Source organism: Saccopteryx bilineata, chromosome 5, assembly GCF_036850765.1.
Source record: "Saccopteryx bilineata isolate mSacBil1 chromosome 5, mSacBil1_pri_phased_curated, whole genome shotgun sequence".
NCBI classification, from domain to species: domain Eukaryota; kingdom Metazoa; phylum Chordata; class Mammalia; order Chiroptera; family Emballonuridae; genus Saccopteryx; species Saccopteryx bilineata.
This window is the reverse complement of record NC_089494.1, coordinates 25438381-25459296: the sequence shown is the minus strand read 5'-3', so window position 1 is coordinate 25459296 and position 20916 is coordinate 25438381. Positions and strand designations below refer to the sequence as shown.

At 36.0% G+C, this 20916-nt stretch overlaps 1 protein-coding gene across 1 annotated transcript in view; it reads left to right on the top strand.

Moving 5' to 3' along the window:
* Positions 1-20916, top strand: part of CPS1 (carbamoyl-phosphate synthase 1) — a 127071-nt gene that overhangs the window by 61252 nt on the left and 44903 nt on the right. The window contains exons 20-21 of the mRNA XM_066232804.1: positions 1239-1415; positions 4766-4884. Of these exons, the coding sequence (XP_066088901.1) occupies positions 1239-1415; positions 4766-4884 (296 nt within the window). The remainder of the gene's footprint in view (positions 1-1238; positions 1416-4765; positions 4885-20916) is intronic.

Sequence of the window (20916 nt, the reverse complement as noted above, 5' to 3'; positions counted from 1 at the left end):
TAGTGAACTTAAATAATAATTTATAAATTATGGTCAGTCAGTTACAGAATGAGTTACTTTATAGGGCCAACTTTTTAAATATGTAGTACTTAAAAATTTTATTGAATATTTCAAATACACTTTCTTAATTTGATGGTACCATAAAACATCTTCTATCTGGCAGTCTGTCCCTTGCCTAAGCAAGCACATCTATGAACATGTTGTCTAACTCTTGAACTATCACTATGCCTTGCAAATTGCATATCTCAATTGGACTAAGATTTTATTTATTCCACTCTTGAGAATCTTCTCTGATTTCTAATTAAATCTGGAGCAGTGTGGAAAGGTTATGTGTTTGGCTTTAGTTATCTTTGAATATGTATCTTGTCACACAATTGACATGAAGATTTACTAAACTGACATTCATGGGAATTTAGTCCTTTTTGAGGAATTATGGAAGTTTTTTGATGGCAACATTAAGACTGTTATTATTTTAAATTGGTGACCAAAATATGCATAACAATCTATTATTTCATGGAAAAATTCAAAGACAGTATTTATCCACTGGAAATAACTGGATAGGCTTCAAAATCAATTTAAGTTTTGTTCTGACTTATGAATTGTTCAAACTAGATCACCATGTTTTTTTTTCTCAATTGATTAGTGTACAATCAGCTGTAAAGATTGTGGGAAGACACATTGAATTTGTTATGGAGAATTTAGTGTCCACCTACTCACAAAATCTGAATCTGTCAATATTTGTTATGATTCTCAAGGTTCTATTAATATTAATGCTTAACTAAAAAAAAGCCAACCTGTCTTGGATACTGACTGATCTATGTTTAGAAATAGTTCTGTTTATGTGTTAATATATGCCTGGGTTCTCTTCATTTGCTTTCCATTCTAAAAGACATTTGCATAAAAGCAAGATCTTATTAAGGAAGATTCTATATGTTCTGGCCACAGAATCCTTATTTTAATATTATGGTCCAGGGCAGGTACAGGTGATTTCTCATTAGTCTCAACAAATACAGCTAAATTCTCCAAGTGATAAAAGACTGACCCAATGTTGAAGACTTTATATCAAATCCACAGAAAAAAGAAAAGAAGAAAAATAACACTTAAATTTGAGTAGTGTTCTTCTGATATATGTTTTATTCCTAAGTCTTTTCTGAAAAATATCTCTCTTCTAATTCTGTTACAAATTAGAAACAAATAAGCTCTTTCTTTAAATATGAACTCTTAAATGTATATTATAGGTCATGGCCATTGGTCGCACCTTTGAGGAGAGTTTCCAGAAAGCTTTACGGATGTGCCACCCTTCTATCGATGGTTTCACTTCCCGTCTCCCAATGAACAAAGACTGGCCATCAAACTTAAATCTCAAAACAGAGCTGTCTGATCCATCCAGCACCCGCATCTACGCCATTGCCAAGGTAATATATGACAAAGGATCCAGGGCTACTATTTTTTTCTGAATAAAGACAGCCTGAACATTAAAGTAAAGCTGAATCACAAAGTGATCTTCAGGAATTTGTAGGAAAATTTTAATTCTCTTTAACAGTATTAAATTGGAGACGTCTATGAATTTCATCAGATTATTCTATAATTAATAAAAAAATTTCCTATTTTATTTGGCTTTAAGACTAGAGTTAAGGATACGTTGCAGTTTTAATGGATGATCACATAGATAAAATGTTCCTCCCTTTTTTTATGTATCATGGCAGTACTCTTAGCGTAGATGTGATAATACTGACTTGTCATTTCCTATTACTTTCATTACTTGTTCCTTGAAAATATGTAACAATTATACAATATTTTAGAAGGAAAGGTGTATAAGATAGTACCACTTCGTATGGGTTACCTAAAACTCTAGGATGTTCTTTATTTGCTTCTTTTTCTGTTTTAAACAACAACAACAGACTACAAAGAACTTCCATGATTATAGGCTTTTCTCTATGTAATCATTTTAGTGGTCTTACTTTTAGAACAAAAAAGCTCAACATTTCTCACTTCCACTCCCTAGTTCCCTTTTATGCAAATTAAATGCCATGTTAATCTCCTTTCATGTTTATTATGCTTAAAGTTTTGAAGTTTGAGCTTATCTGATTTTATAAAAGGTGAACTTGGGCAGCTGGGATCTTTCTGGTCAGAAATCCCTGCATGGCTTTTTGACATTTAAGGAAGCTTAGGCATTAATCCTCCAACAGAGTCAAACCATACTAGAGTGACAAAACCCTTCTGACCATTTTATGCGTGCACGTGCGTCATGCGATATGAGTTGATGGAAATATGTATTTTGTCCATAAGGACTGAATCTGTCTTTGTAATGTGTTGTTGCCACAGCACAATGCTGTTAGTGATTCTGAACTCACTGCAGCTTTTATGTCCGAACACTGGGAGTCCCGCAGAGAAGGAAGAATGGGAGGGCGTGTTTCCTCACTACACACAACGTACGTTCTTCTCACCTTTACAGTTTCTAAATGCAGAATATTTAATTCCCATAGAAATTCTGGGAAATGCTAGTATCTTTTGGTGAACACTTCTCATTGTTGAATTTCAAGGTAATAGAGAATGAACATTTTTCAGTGGTGGTAGGGGTGATAGTAGTCATGAGAAGTTAACTCTAGAAAGCTATTGCATCTTCTTTCTTGTTTTTATTTCAGTCTTTTGTTTAAAAAACAATCTACAACATTCAGATGAATATATATATGCTTATAATTTTTTTTCCAGACAAAGGGCAATAAATTGATTTTTTTCTTAAGTCTAGTTATCATGCTCCTGCCATTTTGAGACAGATGGAAAAGGAAAGTATTTTCAAATTCCCTGTGAGGCTGTAAAACTCAAGCAAACCTTTGATTTTTTTTTTCCTAACAGACTTATAAAGGACGAAATTCAGGGAAAAATGTGCGGAGATTCTTTCTTGCACAGGGTACCCTATGTTCGAGCCAGAAATGCAGGGGCTGAAGTATAAATTATTGTCTGCCAGAGTGCCGGGAGAAGGAACTGATTTCTGTTTGTTAGAGGTCATCATTACTGTTCATTGCCACAGCAACCAAGAACTTGGTGATTTTGACAAAGAGTGTGAGAGCTGTGGAGGGCTGAAGGGGAAACAGAATGAAGGGAGTGTGTAAATCTTCGCTGGCTTTCATGTTTCTTAGAAAAGGGCAACTTGCTCTGAGGTCTGATTTTTGCAGCAGTCTTATTTCAGGATGACTGGATCATCACCTCTTTTGATTTGGGGAAAACACAGGGTAGTATTTTTGATTTGGGGATTATCAGAGTCACCTCAAACTTGTTTGGGGTCATTATGAACTTCATTATAGCCATGCAACACAGCAAGGCTGCAGTGCTTAGAGATGAAGTCCTAAGACAGGCAGGATCTTGCTTTTGTTTAAAATGGCAGATGTGACTGTATTTGTCCTTCCTCATGGTGACATGACTAGGGGATTCTAGGTCCTCTGTTAATTGCAGGGTGATTATTGTTGTGTGATTATGTGCAAACTTCCTCTGGTCTGTCAAAAGTACGCTCACTTCAGGTTCAATCCCCCTCACAATGTTGATGGCCAATGGCTAATTGTACTTTATTCACTTGGAAAATAAGACAGAATATAAAGTGCTTGGGAATCTGGTTGTAATTATAGGGAGAATTATACTTATGAAATATACTTATGAGAGGAACATGCCTTTGAAAATTCCCATTAGATGTCATTTTATTCCAGTCAACAGAATTATGAACTATTTTATCTCTCAACACCTATAATTATGGTCTCTCTGAAAATAGAAATAAGCAAAAGTTTTAAAAAATTCAAGTGCTCTGGGTTGAAATATAACAGTAGAGTTTTGAGTTACATATATTTCTTAATGGAATATAAAAATATAGTGTGCCATTCTAAAATATGTTGTTTGGGATTATTATCTGATTATTTTTTATAGGGTATAAGTGTATATCTAAAAATAGTAAAAAATAAGAATAAATGCCTTTAAAATATGAAGGTTTTGGTTTTGAGAGTTTATCTCTTTATTCAGATGCCTTTTCTATTTAGCCTAGTGACCAAAAAATGTAATTTTACTTTTGAGAAATTGCTCAAGTAAGCTTTGGAAAAAAACTGAACTCTTTATCAGCACTGAAGTTATTACTACACTGTTTTGGAATATATTAGAATTTTGCAAAGTGCCTGTCAGTGCAAAAATCAAAGTAACTGATTCAAAATAATTTTTTTTGTTTGAAGTCCTTTGTGAGAGTATATTCGAGAGAAATTGCACCAAGCCAGATTTGACCCGTGCATTCTCAGTGACTAGTTTGTGTGCCTGTGAAGTGAGGTGATAGAAGCATGCTATTTCTTAAAGGATAATTATCTAAAATACAAGTAAAATGATTATTATTATGATTCTAAATTTCCTTACCAATTTGGCTTAACTGTAGTTTCAAGAGATTCTATTTAATTCCAAAGAAATGTCTCAAATGTAGGATATAATTGGTAACATAGTTGTATTTAGAGCAGGAAAGCAGAGCCTGTTAGAAGGATTTTTCTGAGCACACACCACTCTGATTAACTCAGAGCACCTCCTTCTTATGTCACTGTGGAAATGGTAGTACCTGCAGTATCTGATGGTTCATTGGGAGACACATCTATGATATGATAACAATTTCACATTTCGTGTCTCAGTTTATAGCCTCAGGCTCTCTGAATTACAAGGAGAGGATGGCTACTCTAGGCTTTCAAGCAAATAAGACATTTATGAAATGTTTGCCCAAAACATGTGTCTCATCTCCTTTTGTCAGGCTTTGGAAGATAACATGTCCATTGATGAGGTTATGAAGCTCACATCCATTGACAAGTGGTTTTTGTATAAGATGCGTGACATTTTAAACATGGAAAAGACACTGAAAGGTCTCAACAGGTAAGAGAGTTTGGCTCTGGTTCACTCCAGATGTCTTCTGTGAGATTTTTGAACACTCGTCCTCTGACCTTTAAGCATTTGACCAATATTATGATTCAACAAGGTAAGTAGTGTTGAGGTTAGACAACAGTAGCCATAGCCAGAAGAAATAGAAATTTTTAGATGTTTAGCTATTGAAATGTATCTATTACTAGTTGAACTATCTTTTACCTCATTCTTATTGCACACATAAATTTTTTTATTTTTTTTTATTAAGTGAGAGGCGGAGAGGCAGTGAAACAGACTACTGCATTTGTCTCGACTGGCATCTACCTGCCCTAGAGGGCAATGTTCTACCTGTCTGGGGCCACTGTTCCATTGCACAGCAACTGAGCTACAGTGTGTCCATAAAGTCATGGTGCACTTTTGACCAGTCACAGGAAAGCAATAAAAGATGATAGAAATGTGAAATCTGCACCAAATAAAAGGAAAACTCTCCCAGTTTCATACCTATTCAGTGCAGTTTGATGTGGGCTCATGCACAAATTTTTTTAGGGCTCCTTAGGTAGCTATCCCATATAGCTTCTACAGACTCATCACTGATTGATGGCCTACCAGAACGGGGTTTCTCCAACAAACTGCCGGTTTTCTTCAACTGCTTATCCCATCGAGTAATGTTATTCCTATGTGGTGGCGCTTCGTTATAAACGCACCGATATTCACGTTGCACTTTGGTCGTGAAATCTAATTTAGCAAGCCACAGAACATACTGAACTTTCCTCTGTACCATCCACATCTCGACTGGCATGGCCGTGGGCGGCTCTGCTGTATACATGGTGTTACGTCATCATCTGCGCATGCGCACATGCTGCCACATCATCCTACTGAAACTGGGAGGGTTTTCCTTTTATTTGGTGCAGATTTCACATTTCTATCATCTTTTGGTGCTTTCCTGTGACCGGTCAAAAGTGCACCATGACTTTACGAACACACTGTATTTTAGTGCCCGAGGTGAGGCCATGGAGCCATCCTCAGCACCTGGGGCTAACTTGCTGAACCATTCAAGCCATGATTTTAGGAGGTGAAGAGAGAGATAGAAAGAAAAGGGAAGGGTGGAAAAGCAGATGATCACTTCTCCTGTGTGCCCTGTCTGGGAAACAAACCCAGGACATCCACATTCTGGGTTGATGCTTTACTGTTGAGCCAACTGGACAGGGCCTGATGTTTTTATTAGGTCTTTTGAATTTATGAAAATCAGTGTAATGTATTTATTATCTGCCATGTGCTATATAACTACTAAACAGTACCTAGGTTTACATTTTAATAACCAATAGAGTAATATTTCTGTTTTCTATACATTTTCTGAATTTGAAAAACTGTTTTTCTCTTTTTTTATCAGCCTGTACATTGGTGAGCAAATGTATTCTTCTTGCATTGTACTGATATTTTTAGCATTGGGACTTCCAGATCAACCTACAAAAAGAGCCACCGTCAAATTTCTGTTAACAGACTCTTTACCTCTCACTAATTTAAATTTTTACTTCCTTCATGACCAATTACCTTAAAATTTTTCATGTTCAGAATATTCCAATAACGCTTTAAAATCTACTTTCTTATTTTTTTCTGGAAAGATCATTTGTTGGGGTACCTCAAGTTTAGGAACTCATCGATAGATCTTAAAAATGTATTTTTCCTTTTTTTTAAAAAATAATTTTATTTTTTTAATGGGGTGACATCAATAAATCAGGATACATATATTCAAAGATAACATGTCCAGGTTATCTTGTCATTCAATTATGTTGCATACCCATCACCCAAAGTCAGATTGTCCTCTGTCACCTTCTATCTAGTTTTCTTTGTGCCCCTCCCCCTCCCCCTTTCCCTCTCCCTCTCTCCCCTCCCCCCATAACCACCACACTCTTATCAATGTCTCTTAGTCTCACTTTTATGTCCCACCTACATATGGAATAATGCAGTTCCTGTTTTTTTCTGATTTACTTATTTCACTCCGTATAATGTTATCAAGATCCCACCATTTTGCTGTAAATGATCTGATGTCATCATTTCTTATGGCTGAGTAGTATTCCATAGTGTATATGTGCCACATCTTCTTTATCCAGTCATCTATTGACGGGCTTTTTGGTTGTTTTCATGTCCTGGCCACTGTGAACAATGCTGCAATATGTCTTTACGTATCAATGTTTCTGAGTTTTTGGGGTATATACCCAGTAGGGGGATTGCTGGGTCATAAGGTAGTTCTATTTTCAGTTTTTGAGGAACCACCATACTTTCTTCCATAATGGTTGTACTACTTTACATTCCCACCAACAGTGAATGAGGGTTCCTTTTTCTCCACAACCTTTCCAACATTTGCTATTACCTTTTTTGTTGATAATAGCTAATCTAACAGGTGTGAGGTGGTATCTCATTGCAGTTTTGATTTGCATTTCTCTAATAACTAAAGAAGATGAGCATCTTTTCATATATCTGTTGGCCATTTGTATTTCTTCCTGGGAGAAGTGTCTCTTCATGTCCTCTTCCCATTTTTTTTATTGGATTGTTTGTTTGTTTGTTGTTGAGTTTTATGAGTTCTTTGTATATTTTGGATATTAGGCCCTTATCTGAGCAGTTGTTTGAAAATATCATCTCCCATTTAGTTGGCTGTCTGTTTATTTTGTTATCAGTTTCTCTTGCTGAGCAAAACTTCTTAGTCTGTTGTAGTCCCATTCATTAATTTTTGCCTTCACTTCTCTTGCCTTTGGAGTCAAATTCATAAGATGCTCTTTAAAACCCAGGTCCATGATTTTAGTACCTATGTCTTCTTCTATGTACTTTATTGTTTCAGGTCTTATGTTTAGATCTTTGGTCCATTTTGAGTTAATTTTAGTACAGGGGGACAAACTGTAGTCCAGTTTCATTCTTTTGCATGTGGCTTTCTAGTTTTCCCAGCACCAAAAATGTATTTTTCATAAGAGGAGTATTTCTTATTTAAGGAACACAGTGTAATCCTCTTCAGTTTTCCTCTTTAAGAGAGCCCTGAATACACTTCTATTGAAAAGAAGCCTTACCAACAAGTCTCTTGAGAGAGGGGAAAAAATTTTGCCTTTGTAAATTGTTTTCAAATTATTTGAGAAAATGTAGAAAGATCATTCAGTAACAGTTGGGTTGAAGACAGTGGAAGATCTCAAAGCCTTGATTTCTCAATTGTTTAACAACCACAACATATACTGGGGTTTGCTGTGTTTACGTGAACAAGATGCATACAAACTAGGCACTAAAAATGCTTGTTTTTCCTTTTGAGCAAAATGAGGTTCTTTTTCATCTATTCAACAATTGCCCACAACAAATGCTTGGTTTTGAGAACTGGCAATTCCAATCCTGCTTATAAGTCATTCTCTCTAGTGATCATATAAATGAACAGTAGACAGCAAATAAGTTAAGAATTGAGCCTCTACATTCATCTTAGAATTTTGCTGAGTTGAGGTTTCCTTTCTTGGTTTACGATGCCAGCAGAACTTCAAGGTTGAATTACAGTCTGTTCCACTGTTCTCAGTTTCAGACAACTGATTTCAAATGCCTATGAAACTGCTCCAATTAAACCACATGAGGGTGCTAGACACTTACAGTACACCAGTTGTGGCGGTGGAGAGACCTGGGGGTGAAAAATAGCAGATGTTATGGTGATTTAAATTTCCACTTGATAAACATTCTGATTTTTAGACAAATTCGATGTTTTAATTGAATAGTTTTTGTTACAACCAGAAGTCAAATTGAAACCCTAGCGAAGCAGAAATAAACATATATTGATAGTGATTAGGGTCCTTGGAGGATTTAAACAAGTCACTGTTATTGGTCACTTATAATATCTATTTGACTTTCACATCTTGTTGTATTTCTTTGCTAGTAATTAGACAGTTTCAGTCTTCGTTTTCTTGCATAGGCATATTTTTAAATAGAGATACTTTCTATCATTCATAATTATCTACAATAAACACTTTTATATAGAGCTTTTAATAATTTAAGAGTCTAAGATATTACACTTACAATTATCTCAACAGATGATTCATGGTGTTAGTAAACTTAAACCCTGAATTGATTATGATCTGAATGCTACTTGACTGTTTAATTCCTTTCTTTCTGCATAGCAGTTTGATAATGCTTGTTATTTAGAGGTGTTAGGTAAATGAAGTAAAACTAGGTGGCCACCGAAGCTCCTTGTCTCACTCACTATGTGGCATGTCGGGTTCTGAAGTTGAAGGCATATTGTAGGTGATGGCACGTGCATGGGAGTTGAGCTTTTTTGCCCTATTTTGATTATCTTCACCACCTGCTCTTCTGTTTTTTATAGCTTATGACATCTTCTGCTTTTCCTCCGCCTCTAAATATTCAGGGAGGCTTAGTCATTTAGACATATATAGCTCTAACAGTAATTGTAAGTCTCTATTAACAGTTGGCCTTATATGGCTGAATTATCTATTATTGCCAGTTTGGAAGAAGGTTAAGATCAGTTGTTCTTTTTTATGTTGCATTTATTTATGGTTCTTTGTTGCAAGATCTCAACTTCTTTAGTGTTGGAAAGGTTAGATTTAGACATAGGGCCAGGAGGTAGATGTTTGTTTAGGATAATTTGAGAGAATCCCAAATTGACTTGCTTCAACATACGTCTCTGGTCCCAATGCCAGTTCCCTTTGTACTTTTCTGGTATGTTCTTGGGAAAATAGGCATCTGGGCTGTCAACTTGGAGAAAAGGAGAAACTTAAAGAAGATGATGTATAGAATGCTAGACGTGGGTTGTTTCATCTTGTTCCTTCCTTGGGCAGTGGATGGAGCATAGGCTATGGAGCTAGTCAGATAGACTGGCGTGCAGTCTTACCCGCTGTGGAACCGTAGGCGTGTGACCTTCCTTACTTCTCTAGCCTCACATTCTTCCTGCTGCTGTCTACTTTATGGTTGTGAAGCTTAAATGATATAAGTGTAAAGGAAACCTGGCATATAATGAGTGCCCAAGAAGGTTTTCCCTCTGTCCTCCCAAAATGAAAATGCTGCTTATTAAAATTAAGACATTTTGTAGTTTTAGATATATGTATTAAAAGACTCATTTTCGAAGCCACAATTTGCATTTGCTCATATATTTTGCAGTATATCATTTCTTAGTTTTCTTCATGATGTATTTTTCACTTATTTTAATAGCAGACTTATTTTTAAAAAGAAACAATGATAGCTAGTGATACAAATGCTATCTTTATCAAAAGGTCAGTAACACTTCATCATGCTAATAAACAAAAAATCCCAATCTACTGTTGTTAATAATGCTAAAATTCTTCTAATATTTAATAAACTCATTCACTAGTGGAAGATGAGAATATCACTCAAATTGATAACTAGTCTATACTTATATTTACACATAGTGATCTGAAATGAAGTCTAGAAGTTGATTTCCAAGTTGAATATACCCATGTAGTTAGTATGTGTGTTAATGTCTGCTGACTAGAATGGAAAACACAAAACTGATGTAGCCAGATCAACATTACAGAAACACCAGATGAGTTTTCTATGCATTTGAGAAAGTGAAGATTATAGTAAGAAACCCCTGGCCTTTAAGGGTGGAGCTAAACATGTATCATGATGAAGATGGTGAATGAAATCCCAGCCTTCTTCAGGGTGATGAGACCAATCAAATGGGTGTTAGAAGAATCCACTCAGCATTTACCTGTTTGCTCCAACCAGAACTCAATTCGCTGTCTCCAGCACATGAGCATTAGCGATGGCAATTCTCATGAGACTTCCGAAGCAATATTCATGTTTACCATGGTTAGCAATATTCATTGATAACCATTATTCTGACAGCTTCAGCAAAAAAACTTCCTCTTCCCATTTGAGTTCACTGACTTTCTTCTTTTTTTCTTAAATTGTTTATGGCTGCCCAAGGGCATGCTAAGAAAGTTGACTGTTCCAGGCAGTTCCCCAGATTTATAAGCTGGTGTGGTAGCATTCACCAACCTAGAGTGATAATATATTTTACAGTGGATTTCTTTAGGTTTTGAAAAGTTTCTCTTTATTCAATGTGATGTGAGTTGTATCATATAGGATTCCGATAACTATTACGTATATGCACTAGGATTTAGATGTTTGATCTATTGATTTCACATTACAAGATCACTTTGCAAGGAGTTTAAGAAAACTTAAGTCTGTCAGAATTTTTAATGGAGCTGCATTTGTATAAGCTTTATCCGTTGGCCTTTACTTCTGAACTAGCCAAACTTTAGTTATGTTCATTTTTACCAAACTTCCTGACTCTTTCACACATAAATACTTCTCCCATATAACAGTTTCATCAATAGTCACTAGAAAGAAAGAAAATACATTTATTTTCATCTATGAAAAACTACAGAAACCTTACCTATAGTCCTTTCATTTATTAGTACATTGACAGATTCTACTTCGGTTTCGCAAATAAATTTGGCCTGGAGGGCAGAATTGTCAGTACCATAAATCAGATGAATAAATATGTCAAATTTCTTCATCAGTGAGGTTCTTCTGATATAGCTGATTCATGATATAACATGCTAATAAACAACAGAATTGAGATGAAACCTGAGCAGGACTACAGAGCCTAGGATATTTGATATTTAGTCCCTATGTAATATATGTGTTTGCATTTGTATGTATATATACACACATGCGTATATGTGACTACACAGACATCAACATAAATATACATACATACATATGTATGTTTAGATGTGTGGAAAGACAGTATAACATCTGGAGGAAATAAGACTACCTACAATAGATGCTTTCAGTATAGCAACAGAAGGAAATTGTTTATGGCTGACCAAGGGCATGCTAGGAAAGGGATGATAGTCCTATCACTAGAGAACCCCCCTTTATAATAAGGTTTCAACTATATTAGTAATTAATACACAAGCACAAGTATAAGAATCTCTCAGCTGAACCCCTTTTGCTATAAGTAAGGAAAGAAATCAACTATAATAAAGCTTGTTTGTGAGCAGAAACTATTTCAGGACATCATACCCCCAATATTTTTATTTATATCAAGTGTGATGAGCAATTTTAGATTGAAAGACAATCATGATACTTTTAGAAAAACAAAAATGTAAATAGGCAAGAAAAAAAATGTGAGAGTACCAATTGCCAGCTTTGAGCATCTGTTTATCTTCTGCCTGAGAATCTTTCTTTAAAAAATTTTTTTTCTTATTTTGATTTCTTTGGGTTATTTAGTTTAGTTTTTTTTTTTTTTTGAGTGCCATATCTAGTGCAAGGATTTTATTATACCTGCTTACATTGTACAATTTTGTTCTTTACTAGATAAAACTAAGTGGTATTAAGTTTTTAATTCCTCTTTTAAGTGATAAGCTTAAAGAAGACAGCCAGCCTCTGCTCTTGCTGTTCCATGTTAAATGACCAACTGGAGGGTTTCCGCCATTTATGATACTTATGACGATTACTTCTTCTTCTGATTTTCCTTCAATTTGGGCAGTTTTCCTGGAGTGATCCATTTTGTTCTCTGCATTTTTTGGTTCAATGCTGCTATTTATGTTAGCTACATTATGGATGTCTATTTTTTAAAAATTTGTTTTTATTTATTTTAGATGTTCAAAGGTAGGAGATCTGACCGTTGGGATATAGTTCATTCCATAGAAGTATAGAAGGCTGAGATTTGGATCTATTTCTTTAGTAATTGTTTATATTTACTTAATTTACTATGAATAAGTGCTAATTATTCAAAACTTGCTTTTCCCCTTATTCTATAGGTTTCATTTATTATTTTAATTCTAATAATATTAATATCTGTTCCCCCTTCATGGCCACTTACTTCTGTATTCAATGTAGTAAAAAAGAGAAAATGTACTTCTGAAGGGCCTAATTTTCATATGACCATTACTATGTTCAATGTAATAAACTCCATCCATTGATAAATGCTGAAAAATCATAGGTGGGCCTATAGCTCAGGGAAATGGTCTAGGGCATGCCTGGTGAGTTCCACTTGGGCACTCAAGTGCTAAATTGAGCTCAGTAAAGCTGGCCACTTCCCTGCAGCCACCAACTTTTGGCAGATGTAATAATACAGGTGTCACCTTAGCTGGAACACTCCTTTTGAATGTCCTCTCCTACCCGTGTTAGTTTCTATTGGCTTTTTATTTAACTTGCTCAGGAAGCATGGCAAAACCAGACAAGACAAGAACATTTTGTGCTTATATTTGATTGAAGTTTGGTGGTGGTGGGGGGGAGGAATGTCACCTAAAAGATGTTAAAACTTAGTTGTAAGCCAGAGAAGAGCCAGTACTTCTTTCCAAAGATAATTTATACTTTCTGGTAGGAAAAAATTAACGATAAACAACTTTAGTTTTAAGGTGTATTAAATATAAAAGAAATTTAAGGAAAGAAATATATCTGTTTCTTATATATCACATTGAATTACATGTTATAATTTTTATGATACTTTGCTATGGCAAATTTATGTTATTATTTTGCCCAGTCCAGTCTGTAGACATTCAAATATATACTAAATTTGTAGGTATTTATTATTTTGAATGAAACTAGAATGTAAATGTCTGGACACTTTAGTGGAACCCATTGATTTGATTTGCAGAAAATGGGTTATGTCTCTAGACACCACTATCAACTCACCCTGTATTTCTAACTCTTGGTGTCACCCCAGTAAAAAAAAAATACTCCTTTCTTATTTTACTAGTCAGCCTTACAGTTAGATGAATATGTAATATATGTGAAATAATTAACTCTAAAGGAAAACGTTTTATCAGTGATTACATATTACCCTTCTACAGTTTTAGTCTTCTCGTACCCTGAACCACTTACTTATCTAATGGGCCTCATTAAAAGTATTACAAATTGGGCTCACATAAGAAGGTTATTTTCTCTCTATATATAAAAGGAGTATTACTATGGGATTTCCCATGCTATTGTGAACTAATGCCAAAATATACTTTATTTTAAATTTGTTTTTATGTTCCATGTAATAAGATAAGGTATTCTGAGTGATGTCATAGATTTGATAGACTTCCATTAATTTTTAAAGTAATACTTTATCTACTCAGATATAATAAAGTTTTATGTAAATTGTTAAGTGTTCTGAGAACCCTCATTGAATTCATGATTTAAATTGTATTGTCATAGTTTTTACAAGTAATTTTGCACTTTGAAAGTGTGAGAGAGTACTTGATTCTGGCATGGGCAAGATAAATGGTTTACTTAAAACATTTTCGGAGTGATAGTCAGATTATTCATAAAATAAATTTTGTATGTTCTATTAGTATTGATTCTTATATGTTTGATCACTTCAAAAAATTTTTTGACAGACAGAAAGAGTCAGAGAGAGGGACAGATAGGGACAGACAGACAGGAAGGGAAAGAGATGATAAGCATCAATTCTTTATTGTGGCACCTTAGCTGTTCATTGATTGCTTTCTCATATGTGCCTTGACTGGGGGGCTACAGCAGAGCAAGTGACCCCTTGCTAAAGCCAGTGACCTTGGGCTTCAAGCCAGCAACTTTTGGGGTCAAGTCAGACACCATGGGGTCATGTTTATGATCCCATGTTCAAACCAGTGACCCTGTGCTCAAGCCAGATGATCCTGCGTTCTAGCCAACAACCTCAAGGTTTCACACCTGGGTCCTCTGTGTCCCATTTTGTTCACTGCACTACCACCAGGCCAGACAAAATTATTGTTAAATTAATATTATATATACTCATAACTTGCATGTATATATTTAATAGTCAAGAATTAATAGATTATCCCTATGTCTGTCTATAGCTTTGATCTCAGCCTGATGGTTGTATATATACTTGATGCCATTTCTATCTATCTATCTTTCTATCTATCTATCATCTATCTATCTATCTATCTATCTATCTATCTATCTATCTATCTATCTATCTATCATCATCTATCTTCTTTTCCAAGTGAGAGGAGGAGAGATAGAGAGACTCCTGCATGCATCCTGACTGGGATCCACCTGGGTATCCCTGTCTGGGGCCAATACTCTGCCCGTCTAGGGCCATGTTCACAACTGAGCTATTTTTAGCACCTGAGGTAGAAGCTAGAGGGAACCATCCTCAGCTCCTGGGGCTAATGTGCTGAAACCAACTGAGTCATAGTTGCAGGAGGAGATGAGAGAGAAGAGGCAGGGGAAAAGTGGAGAAGCAGATGGTTGCTTCTTCTGTGTGCCCTGACCAAGAATCAAATTCAGGAAATCCACATCGCAGGCTAATGCTCTACCATTTAGTCTACCAGCCAGGTCTGACATTTCTCTTTATTAGAAGCTGTTATCATACCAGACATTATTTTTCATCTATTCATTCATTAATACTTATTCAGTACTTAGTATGTGCTAGACATGGTACTAGGTCCAGTGCTATTTGCTGATGAATAACTGGTAGTAATTAACTTGCCTTCAATGGATTTGTAATTTATTTTTGAAGATTAAATATATACATAATTATATATAAGACATCTTGCTTTTAATATACCAACAAGGGGCAAAATCATAAAACTGTTGAGGTTAAAAACAAAAGTTCTAAGAGTTTTGCATATGTTTTTTCATATAAGCCTCAATTTAAGAGTTGCTGGAAGGTATGCATTCCTAATCTGTATTTTATAGATAAAGTGATGGCTCACAGGTTTAATTGAGCTTTTCAAGATTTCAGAGGTAGTGCATATTTGAGCCAGGCTTTGAGTTCACAGGACTTTTAGAATCCAAGGACAATGCTTTCCCTTCCATATATCCCAATGTCATAGGAGTCAAGGGCAGAGAGAATTTAAAACAAAATGAGTAAAATAAGAAGACACTTTCAACACTATTGCATGGTTTAGGGAGAGTGGAAAGGAAGAGAGTGGAGTGAGTCCACCAAATTTGATGACAGGGAGGCAGGAGCCATAACTGCACTGTAAGGGCCCAATGCACTATGAGAAAGAGGAAGTAGGTAAATGGAAGAATTGTATTTAGAAAGGGACAAATTGTGTTTGCTCCTATTTTGCTACATTTCATGAAAATGTGAATCTTTCTGTAAAGAAGTGAAGTCTATGAACAGTATTAAGGGGGATATTACCTACCTATTTGCTCCATGTAGATAGTTGGAGCCCCACAGTTTCACTTCATTGTTCTGTAATGATTACCTGTATGCTAGTAACAGCCTCCAATTAAATATAAATCCCATTAGGACGGATTTCAATGTACTATTATTATAACCCTTTCTTAAGAGCTCTTGCTGATTTGTGTGTATGCAGAATAGAGTTCACCATTCTAAAGTGTAACGTCAGTGTTGAAACAGGACTGGCTTCCAATTGTTTATTTACTGTATTTTCTTGGGAATTGGTCTTGTCTAGAGTAAACAGTCAATAATATTTGCATTGATAACATGCCCATTAAATAAATGAAGAACTATTCCTGGTAGAAAGTGAGCATCAAAATTTTTTTGTCATGCCAGAGAAGGGACATTGAAGTGGAAGAAAATGCCTTAAAATTTCTGGTTGTTCAGAGACCTACAACTTTATTATTTGAAAAAATGTATACTCCAAGATATAAGTTCACTCTGTATTAGAAGACACTGTAAATTAGCATCTCTAAGTGACTATATATCTACTAATTAGCTGGGAAGACTTGTAATAAACTGTTTTTTTTTAATAAAATGGGATTTATTTAATTGTTTTATATTGTCAAATAGGGATTCCATACACTGTGTTATAATTCTTATAGGACATAAAATCTCTACTGCCTGTTGAGAACAACCAAAATTTGTATAATTTTGATTAAAAAATTATCAAATTTATTAAAATGAGAAATTTTAGAAAATTTTTTCTAAGAAATATTCATCAATATTTATAGTTGCAGGGAAGGCTCTGAGTTAAATAGCAAAGAAGGTTAAGGCAAAAACTGGATACTTGTAGTCTTTATAATACACAGATCTCTATCTCTCTGGTGACCTGAAAGTACATTTCTGTTTTAGACAGGTAGAAAATAACCACTCTTCTATTTTTGCGGCTGGTGAAACTGAGTCACATTCTGATGTGTGTCATATGTTATGTCCCAGCTGTCAGAGGAGGGCCGGAAATGTAGCTCAGGGCTTCTGCCTTTGGTTCTAGTCACTAACCCTTTCCCAAAGCTTCTTTCCAGTGCTCTGACTTTTAAATCAGACAGCGGGAGATCAGTTCCTCCTTAGCTGTCAAGTTGTGAGCTGTGTGTTTTCCTGCCTGAATTGTTGACCCCATTTAGAGCAGAACTATTGTAAGCAACGTGCCCCTTCTCTAGAACTCTTGTGGGGAAAACACAGGGCCTGGCGGGGAGAATCGCCCCCACTGGCTTTTCAAGGTTATGGGGAGATAGGATAAGGATTTTCATTCTTAAAATTCGCTGTGTTTATGATAAAAGGCTGTATATTCACATGCACACATACATATATGTTTTTTGTTTCAGTAATATGCAAATGCCTAGTCTTTTATATTAATGCATGTGTGAGTAAAAATACTTCTGAAAGGCACAATAGAAATTAAATTTAGGCAAAATAGGCTCCCTGAGCTATAGTTACAGAAACTAGATCGTCACTGACGGACCCCCAGAATCTTTTCACTTGCTCATCCTGTGTGAGATGCCCTTAGGGAAGCACAGAGCTCTGGCGTCTGCCCTTGGAGATGAAGCGTGTGGTGTCTGTCCTGCGGCCAAGCCTCCGGCCGCGGGGTCAGTGCCTGATGCATGTGCTCTCCAGACGATCCCTTGTGGTCTGCTGGGAGTCTTTAATAAGATGGCTGTTGCCACCTCGAGGTGTGAGGACAGGACTGCTACCGTCGTCGACAGGGAAGAGACTGAGAAGAGCTGAGGTGCTGGGGCCAAATTTAGGTGACTTGCCAGTCGTGGTCTGTGAACTCCTGCTGCTTCTCTCCTTCCTCTTTCTCCTTCTCCTCCCTTGTGACTGCTCCTCCCCTTCTTCCTCGTCCTCTGGCATTTGCATTTATGAAGCACTTATTACCTGCTTGACATTGTGCTACACAAACTCTTCAGACTTTCATTGTTTCATCTGATTGATTATATTTTTCCTCAGCATAGATGGAAACTGATTCTAGATTTGTCCATTTTGAACAAGCATTTGCCTGTGGAGGGTTGGAACAGACTGTTAGGGTATTCCTTGCTTATATGAATATAACGTTAATCAGTATGAACATGGCCACACTGCCTCGTATCCTACCGTACTGCGTACTCGTTAGCTGATGGACTGATTTAATCATTCTTTGCTCTAGGCAGCTTGAAGAGTCAACTACTGAGCTACTCAATTTTTTCTTGCATACGTATATAATCATTAGTGTGAAGTATGTGAGAATTTTTGCTATCACAGTTGTTAATGTGCATTTACATGTCTTCTCAGAAACCCTCAGTGATTAAGAATCTTGAATTCCATGTAGGTAATAATCTTCAAATTAATATATATCTAATGCAATACATCACCAGGAATTTAAGGCTAGACTTCTTCCACATTCTCTTAGAAATGGCTTTTCATTTCCCTCTTTGGGAGAAAGGCATGCAGTTTCTCATTCAAGAACTAAAAAAATATTGAGCAAAGATTATTCCTGTGTATGTTACCTTTAGCAAGAAAAAAACAAACAAACAAAAAAACGGTGTGCCAACTAGTGGAGAAGCTTCAGTTACATAATTTATTTTAATAAGATTTTTAGCCATAGTTTCTAGAAGTCAAAGCAGGTTATATATTTGAAAGTTATACATTTGTTTCTTGGGACACTCTATGTGATATTTGAAAAAAGTACCCTTTGGAAACATGATTTTCTTTAACCAAGGAAGACAGAGATGTTTTAAAATATAGAACAAATGAATTTATTTGTGAAATAACACATTTTAAAATAAAGAATGCTTATTCAATTTGTTTTCTACTGAGGCCTCATACAATATTTATTTAATTTTTATTTTTTAAAAAGCTTTTATATATTGATTTTAGAAAAAAGAAAGAGAGAGAAGCAGGAAGTATTACCTTGTAGTAGTTGCTTCTCAGATGTGCCTTGACTGGGCAAGGCTGGGGTTTCGAACTGGTGACCTTAGCTTTCCAGGTCAATGCTTTATCCACGGTGCTACCACAGGTCAGGCCAGTATTTCTTTATATCTGTTGGATTTAATGCCATACACATAACAAGTCTATATTCGTGGGAAAACCCAGGGTTTTGCTTACACGATGTCCTTTTATTATTTGGGAAAGAATACGTTAAATATTTTTAAAATTATAAATAACTCTATTAATCAGAAGTATCAAAAGCAATATTTCATTGTATGGACTTTGCCTGTTAGTTCATTCTGACCAGGTGAAAGCTATTTGATATCTAGAAATATGCTTTTTTGAATGTAACAGAGCACAGACTGTAATAGACATGACTTACCACAGTGGTTAGGTGGTTTCCATTTGTTTTTTATTATTGCCGAATCAAGGGCAGAGAGAGTCCCAGCATTTCCTATTAAGAGTCACTGAAATACAAACTATAATACATTGAAGCTCAAAAATTACAATTAACTCAAGCTACATTAGGCAATTTTTCCATTATTATTACTTGGTATTCATAATCATGATATTATAATCAATAGTATATAAGGGGCCTTACCAGATTGAAAGTAACATTGCAATATTTCTGAGTTACGGGATTGTTAACTTGAGATGGGAAAAAATGAACATAGGATTCAGAAATTAAAATTTGTGTCCTTAAAAATGGCTACAGTGCCTGACCTGTGGTGGCGCAGTGGATAAAGCATCGACCTGGAAATGCTGAGGTCGCCGGTTCGAAACCCTGGGCTTGCCTGGTCAAGGCACATATGGGAGTTGATGCTTCCAGCTCCTCCCCCTTCTCTCTCTCTGTCTCTCCTCTCTCTCTATGTCTCTCCTCTCTAAAATGAATAAAAATAAAAATTAAAAAAAAATGGCTACAGTACTAATTTCTCATAAGATTTTCTTCTTTGTTTTGATTTTATTGTTGTTAATAGCCTTTACAATGAAATATAGTTTTAAGTATGCTGTCCCTTGAAAATCAATACATGTGCTATTATAGCATTATTGTGATAGTGCTAAGAGGACGGAGGTCCTAATAGACAAATCTCAGGATGGCATGCTTTCGCGTGAACATCGGATAGAGCTCTTGTTTGTCCTGTACAGCAGATAAAGATCGAGATTTTCTTTAATTTTTCCAAAGGCCTTGTTGCTCTCAAAATTTAAGAGAAAAGAGTAGTATTTTCCCAATTGCCTGGGTTTTATCCTTTGCTTTTTCTAAATGCTACTGCTGTTTTTGGGGGGAGAATGTTTTTTTTTTATATTTCTCTTAAGGAAAGAGGGAACAAGCCAATTTCTTGAAAGAAAAGAAAAATAATTTCTCCACTGATTGCATTATTGTGATTGTGCGTGGTCTCGAACCTGGGAAGGGCCGAACAATAACCGGTGCAGCCGTGCAAAGCTAAGGGGAGAGGCTGGTGAGGGGTCCCACGGCAGAGGACGTATATCTTACTCAACTCTCTTTTGCTATGAAAGCAGGTGTCATTACTGAGCATCAGGCCTAGTGTTTCAACCAGCTTCTGCCTTTGGGGGGATTTTGAAAGGGAAGAGAATAATAAAATTGCAAGCCCATCCCGTAATTGTAGGCCAAGTGGAGGGCTCATTTTCACATTAGAGAGTGTGCAATCTGGAGGGAAATTTGTTTAGCGTTCCTTGTGATTTGGTGGATCAGATAAAAGCCAGTCAAGTGGAAGAGAGGACCAAGTGAAGTACGCTCACTCCCCCCGGTAATTGCCGTGCTGCAGGCGTTCCTCCGGTCGCCTAATAGATTTCCCCAGCTCCTCTGGGCCAGGTGAAAATTTCCTCATTAAGAGGAATTTATTCCATTTCCTGTTATCATTTATTATTGAAGACTAAATGTGAGTGGAGGAAGTTTTGGAGATGACAGGGTAGAATTTTAAACAACGGCAACAAAATCTACATTGGAAGTAGAAGAGAGAGAGAGAGAGACAAAAGTCTTGTATTGTTTATAGAACCAG